The sequence below is a fragment of the Hoplias malabaricus genome, unplaced genomic scaffold (genome assembly GCF_029633855.1).
Source record: "Hoplias malabaricus isolate fHopMal1 unplaced genomic scaffold, fHopMal1.hap1 scaffold_106, whole genome shotgun sequence".
NCBI lineage: Eukaryota > Metazoa > Chordata > Actinopteri > Characiformes > Erythrinidae > Hoplias > Hoplias malabaricus.
In genome coordinates this window covers 94,735-102,041 of record NW_027101178.1, presented here as the reverse complement: position 1 = coordinate 102,041, position 7,307 = coordinate 94,735, and the positions used below count along the sequence as shown (strand labels likewise).

The 7,307-nt window shown below is 42.8% G+C and overlaps 1 protein-coding gene across 2 annotated transcripts in view; it reads right to left on the bottom strand.

Annotated features, from left to right (window-relative positions):
* Positions 1–860: 860 nt before the first annotated feature.
* The window catches only part of tmem100a (transmembrane protein 100a), a 7,910-nt gene continuing 1,463 nt past the window's right edge, over positions 861–7,307 (bottom strand). For both annotated transcript variants that reach the window (XM_066659314.1, XM_066659313.1), the window contains exon 3: positions 861–6,237. In XM_066659314.1, the coding sequence (XP_066515411.1) occupies positions 5,997–6,237 (241 nt within the window). In that variant the 3' untranslated portion in view covers positions 861–5,996. The remainder of the gene's footprint in view (positions 6,238–7,307) is intronic.

Below are 7,307 nucleotides of genomic sequence, written 5' to 3'. Positions count from 1 at the left end.
CTAAAATTTGTTCTGAGTTCTCATTCATTGTGACTTTCAAAAGTGGTTTCTATGTGGTATCTTGGTAGATACAGCAAAGCTCTGCCATGTACCAGGACTCTGGAAGTTGAAATAAAGGCCTAATTTGTCACATTAACCACTAACATAATTGGGAAGTGACAGTAGAGTCAAGCAGTCATGTTTTTATTTATAAAGGGTGGAACCGTGGAAAAACCTCAGTCTAGGTTTTCTGGAAGTTCTAGATACATCACTTTCTGTAAATATGAGTCAGATTTCAGTCGGATGTTAGAAATGGAAAGCAGATGAAGCTTTTGACCAGGAATCTTAACTCTGTAGTATACTGGTTATATGACATATAATGACTTTCCATTGTTTTACTTTCATATATGTGTTGGTTTTTGACATTTATGGTTTGAACTGAAGACCTAGCCATAATAGACACCATGTTCTCCCTGTGTCTGTGTGGGTTTCCTCCGGGTGACTGTCTGTGAGGAGTGTGGTGTGTTCTCCCTGTGTCTGCGTGGGTTTCCTCCGGGTGACTGTCTGTGAGGAGTGTGGTGTGTTCTCCCTGTGTCTGCGAGGGTTTCCTCCGGGTGACTGTCTGTGAGGAGTGTGGTGTGTTCTCCCTGTGTCTGCGTGGGTTTCCTCCGGGTGACTGTCTGTGAGAAGTGCGGTGTGTTCTCCCTGTGTCCGTGTGGGTTTCCTCCGGGTGACTGTCTGTGAGGAGTGTGGTGTGTTCTCCCTGTGTCTGCGTGGGTTTCCTCCGGGTGACTGTCTGTGAGGAGTGTGGTGTGTTCTCCCTGTGTCTGCGTGGGTTTCCTCCGGGTGACTGTCTGTGAGGAGTGTGGTGTGTTCTCCTCTGTGGGAGGAATCTGGAGCATCCGGAGGAAACCCACGCAGACAAAGGGAAAACACACCAAACTCTTCGCAGACAGTGAGTACAGCTCGAAGATATAACCCCAGGACCCTGGAGCTGTGCGACAGCCACACTACCTCTTGCACATCTTGTAGCAAGTGCTCTCTGCTTGTTTACTTCGACTTGCTTAACATTTTTATTTTGTGGTGATTAAAACCATGTGAGAATGTTCACCCAATCTAGTACTCAAAAATACTAATAAAGGTTTATTAAAAGTCTATCAACAGCTCATCACATTTCACAGATACACAGCACAGGATACACATGATAAATATGAGACAATATTGAAATGAAATAAGGTTCAGCTACTCAGAAAATAATCAAGTCCTGGAACGTTTTTAAGATTAAGAAGTATTGTCGTTGTTGAGTCAGACGAGGTTTGTATCATACAGCGAAGTGCAACGAAAACAAATATTGCATTATAATACCATTAGTTCACTATTTACTGTTTTATATTTGAAGGAATAGTTAAAAATATGAAAATAACTTTTTGCACAGTTCCTCCTGACCCCAGATGTAGCCAGTCAACTTTGTCATATTCGGTGCCTGTTTGCTTCTTTAATTTTGTATTGGAAGCTTGTGTTTATTTAGGTTGTGTGTCACCAACTACATTTTTGAACAACAAAATGAAGAATAAAATATAGAATAGTGCCACCAACAATAAAGGAAGCCTCATGCCTATTTTACACAGTGATAGAAAACATAGTGACACACTAACAGTGTTTTACTCTTTGCAGTTGGGCTATATATGGGGCAACAGAGTTGGTTGCAGTGCTGAATGGCGGGGTAATGGCTTCCATTATTTGTTAGCTTTAGAGCTCCAATTCAAAAGTATCGAAGCAAAATTCGGGCACCAAACACTGTTTGTCTGATCAACCATATTTGGGGAAAGTTATGGAAAAATGGTGCAAATCTGATTTCTTAAACTACTTCTTAAAGAGTCACTTTCCATAACTAATAACTGTGCTTTTCCACTGCATGGTACCTGCTCTACTCGGCTTGGCTCTACTCGTCCATTAGGCGAAGTTGGTACCTGGAGCTGGGTACTTTTTTAGTACCTTCTGTGTCCAAATGAGCATAGTAGGGACTAAATGTGACATGCAAACTTGGTAGAGGGCTGACTGGCCAGAAAGACTATTCAATTTCTATGAAATGCAGACATCCAGTACATAATAGGCGTTTGCAGTCTCCACATTGCTGCTGAATTAATTTTGTTTGTATCCGACTCACAACTGCAGCTGTTAATGGTCTTTTGAAGAGGTCCAAACATTCCTTGGAGCAGTCTCTGACGAAAGACGGTGCAACAAGGAATTTTAAAAACCACACTGATCTGTCTGCATTGGTGTGTTCAGTCCCAAAAAACAAAAAACCTATGATGAGCAAACAACGATTAATGTTACGCTGCCATTGTTGTGGTTTCCAGAGCATGTGGTTCCCATTAGAGACTGTTGTGCTTTGCAACATCACCATCAAAGGGGAGTTTTCTAGTAGGAATGAACCAGGTACCAGACACCAAAAAGTGAGCAGAGCCAAGTAGAGTCAAGCATAGTACCACGCAGTAGAAATCGCCAAATCTTCCATCTCCTACCAGACAATACTGCTCTAGAAGGCACTGCAGTTGTGCCATGCGTCACTTGGTTATCCCTCCGAATTGTAGAAAGTCAGTGTGGTGGTTAATGCAGCAAAAAACATAAATACACCTGTCCAAAGTCCTTCGGTTGTCCAGAGCGAAGCCCACACATGATCATACGTTCATACGATCCAAGTACCATGTCTCCACGTGAGGCGGAAGTTTCCGACGTAAGCGAGACGTCCACTTCAAAGGAGGGTTGCGTGAACGATGCTGGGACAATGACGCCTAAATCATTGTTCTTTGTTTTGTCTTTTATTCTCTCCCCTCCTTTTCCATTTCCTTTCAGCATCCAGCCCAAATCTCTTTCCATTAATTTGACGGAGAGAGAGAGAATAGGAAGCAGCAGTGGATTAATGGGGCCCTTCCTCTCTCTGGGTTTGTACAGCGGTTATTCGTCTTAATTCTGATACTTTCTCTTTGGCTCTCTTCCCGGCTGGCCAGATGCAAGCAATCTGCTTGACAGGAGAGAGCAAGAGAGAGAAAGAGGGAGGGAGGGAAGGAAGGAATAAAAATCCCACTGCTTCTCTTCAAAGCCCAGGCCGTGCTGGTCAGTTAAGAGAGGTTTTTTTTTTCGTTGCAGTGGAGGATGTTAAGGTCAGCGTCATGCGACGCCGCCATTTATTCAGGCTTCTCCAGAACATCTGGAAACCACTGCATGCATTTCCAAAAGCCCCAGTAAACACCCTCCTCACCTCCTTAACCCCTCACACCCCCTTCAACTAGTCCCTAAACGCTCTAGCATCCGTCAGCGCCTCGGCCAGTGTGTCCACCCACTGGCCTTTCCTCCAAATAATGTTGCTGTCAGGGGATTGAGGGCAAAAAAAACTGTTAAACTGACCATGCTCCACCCACAAATGCATTCTTCTGTAGCAAGTGTTGGGAGTTGGACAAGTAGTAGTTGGTAAAATTCAAATTTAAATGTCTTTTACACCATAAATGGACCATATCTTAGTGATTCACACATCATTACTGTTTTATCAGAATGTCCGATTTCATGTGGCTTTCTGTCGGTCAGACTGCAGAAAATCTGTCGTACTCAAAAAAAACAAGCTGCTACGTCTTGTCTAAAGCTCGTCCGACCTCTTAAAACTAGCTACAAACAAACACAATTGCGGGTGGAGCATAGATTGATCAGTTTTCTGTCCTACTACTGTTTCCGTCTCAGAGCACAAGCTGTAGGACCCTCAGTCTTGCTTGTGTCCAAAGAAACAGGCCATCTGTCTTGTTTTCCCCCACTGCGTACAGCTTCAGGCATGTATTTAGGTACACAGATGTTTGCAAAAGTTTGGTGCCCTTGGTCAATCTACGTTTTGTTGATTTTCTACACGTTCATCCAGCTTTTATTCTAAAACAAAGCGTGTTATTATAGCGTTTGTCCCCCTTTTGCTAAAATAATAGTTTCTAATCTTCTGGGAAGCATTTCTGTGACATCTGCAGCATCCAAAATAAAACGTTAATAAGGTCAGGTACTGATGCTAGATTGTTAGTACCCCACTCTAACTCCTCACGTTTATGGTGCTCCATCACTATTCCTCTGTTCAACAGCCACAAACTGTGAGGCTTTACATCAGCCAGTGTCAGAGCATTTAATTTAACTTCACTGAGATTATACAAACTGTATGTGCACGACTGAATCTGTTTTTTTTTTTTTTTGCGACAAGGTCACCTAAAATTAGCTGAAATCAATAATTATAAAGGGTGTTAATATAATAACAAAATATATTTTTATCTTTATATTTTGCAGGGGACACATTTCTGCACGTTTTAATGCAAAATAACTACTTATTTACAGTCTGCCCTCCGTATCTGTGGATTAGAAATATTAGTACAATTTATCAAAAATTAGGCAAATCCAGAGCTAATTTGCAGTGTGCTGAGCACTACACTATATCTATGCAAATTACGTGATGTGTAGCAGACTCTAATATACCCTCCCAGTTCTCCTTCCAGCACGTGCTTTTGCCTCAAGTCTTGTTTGGTTGCTACTTCTGTGCGTACTGAACATGCACAGACTTAAAATTGAAGTGTATCTGCTGTATTCATTTTGCAAATTGCTGATGCCTCTGCTTCAGAATTTTATGAAGTGTCATGACTAATCTATAACGACAGATACAGGGACAGAAGGGTTAATTAAAATGGCTAAACCTTACGTTTGATATGTTTTACAGGTGAAAATAACGATCGCGGAGTAACGTAAAGCCTGTTGCACACCGGGTGCATCCAAACATTCAAAACTGGCAACGCACCTTAACGCACAATAGGGCCTGCCAAGCTCTGTTCGGTTCCAAGTTATGCTAACCTTACTCTCAGGGCCCTGTACAACTTGTATCTTTTAGCTCCAGAATAGCCAGTTTGTAAAAAATTGAGGGAAGGGGAGATGCTACTGCCACTGCTGAAATTCTAAAAGAAACAATGAACTGACATTAGCATAAACAGGGGGTCCTCGACTTACGACGTTGATCCGTTCCTACGTTGCGTCGTAAACCGATTTTCGGTGTAAGTCGGAACATACGTACATACTGTACGTAAATAACATACTGTAAGCACTTATCCTATCCTAACACCTATCCTCCTCGGTTCCGAGCCGCGTAACCGTGTATTCTTCCGCCGCGCCGCGCTCACCACACACGAAGTTCACGTTACGACGTTTAGGACGCAAAACCACTTCAGTCGAAACAAGGCTTTATACAGTAAATGGGAGATATGTCGTAACCACGAAACATCGTAACTCGGGACTGACGTAACCCGAGGACCTCCTGTATACAGTACTGTGTAGTGTAAGTTATCTAGAGATGATTTAAAATTGGAAGGATGTGTATAGGTTATATGCCAATACTATACTATTTTATAGAAGGGATTATATAAAGCATCTGTGGATTTTGGTACATGTCAAACTCTGCAATCATGTACCTCAAAATTCTTATTGTAGAATATGTGCTAAATTGTTTTCACTTAGAAAATCAACAAAACATCATTTGGCCAGGGGTTCACAAGCTTGTGCACACAACTGTAGTGTAGTGTGTAGTGTTCTTATTGTAAATCAGTTAACAGGCTTTGGGATGCACCGTGCCCTTGCTAGTGCTAGTCTCCAGGTTGGCTTATTTCCTTGCCCACTAACTACAGCTGTGGCTGAAGACATTTTCTGCCATGCAGCATGTTATTTTCCAAATGTAGGTCAAAGGTTGAGCTTGTTCATCAACCGTTCTCCAGGTTTGGCGAGAGCAAAAGCACTTCTTTTTTCCCACACATTGTGCAGCTGCCATCATTGTGATGAAGCTGAAGGACTGGCATGTAAATAGAAGTGACTAACAGCAAGGTTTTCCTAGTGTAGGTCAGAGGTTAAGAAGGCACGCTTCCCCAGCTGAAGTTTCCCGCGCTCACTTATGTATACGCTGGGAGAGACAGAAGAAGAAAAGGGTCTTTCCGAAGAGTCCCTGAACGTCTGATTCAGGCGAGGATGCTCCTGTGGTTGGCCACCAGCGCTGTCTGGCTCTCCCTTCTTCTCTCCTTCTTCCTCTCCAGCCGGACCTTCCAGCAGACCGCACTGAGGCCTAGCAGCCCTAGGCCGGCCGACAAGAGCACCAGGCCAAAGTACGAGATGGTGGAGCCGTGGGAATTGAAGCTGTATGCGACTGCCGTCACCACGATGCCAGCGATGAGGACCACCAGGCCGAAAGGCACTGTGCACCTGCAGCAGAAGTGGTTTTCGGTTGCTTTTACTGTGTACGTTCACGTAAATACATAGTACATACCAGTGGTTCCTAACCCTTGCTATAAAATATCTCCTCTCCTACTTTCCATTGAGCTCCAATGGTTCTTCAGTAAAGACAATGGCTCTATACAGAAATACAAACACTCAGAACACGCTTTATATGCTTAAAGAACTCTTGCATGGTGAAAGAGATGTCCAGACAAAAGTACTACATAGCACCATATACAACACATTTTCCATCAAACAAACTGTTTCATGATGCAAAGAATCCTTCAAGCATGCAAGTAGTTCCTTAAGTGTTTGATTTTCTATACAGAACCATCGTATTTACTGAAGAATCCTTGAAGAACCATCTTTTGTTAAAGATAATTGTAACTTCTGTAGTGTGCAGCATACGGGACCAAGCAAAATCTGTTGTACAACAGCGTGTAGTATACTTGTGAGTGACTGTAGGAAGCATCTAGAATTTTCTCCTCACTCACACTGGTTCACTTGCTATTAAAAGACAGAGGTACTCAAGGAGCAAGGAGACCACTACATACTCTATAGAAGTCATATCTAAACCTATGTACTGAGCAATCCTCAGCAGAAGATTCACCAGATTTAGCCTTTTCACAGACTACGCTTGACATGATGTCACAGCTTCTCACTTTCGGTTTGGGCTGTAATGCTGGTATATGGCGAATGATTGTCTGGGTGGCACACTCCAGTCCGCGGACTTCGGTGTTACGCCAATACTGAAGGCATACCAGCTAACATGTTTGGCTATTATGAGTTGAATTCAGAGCAATAGGACCAACGTTGTCAGAGTTATTGCTCACATGGAACTCATACCCTCATATCTTCGCCAGTAGAGATGTAGGCTATGACAGTATCTTAGCTAGCTAGCAGTGTTAAAAGGAGCAATCATCATTTTCTCTATTTCTCTAATTGTTCTGTACATTATTAAACAAAATGACATTACATTGACACCCATTTGCCAGAGGAAGCATCAGATATTCTTTACTAAACCTATTTTCCAACATGGACAGCCCCATGTGGGTGAC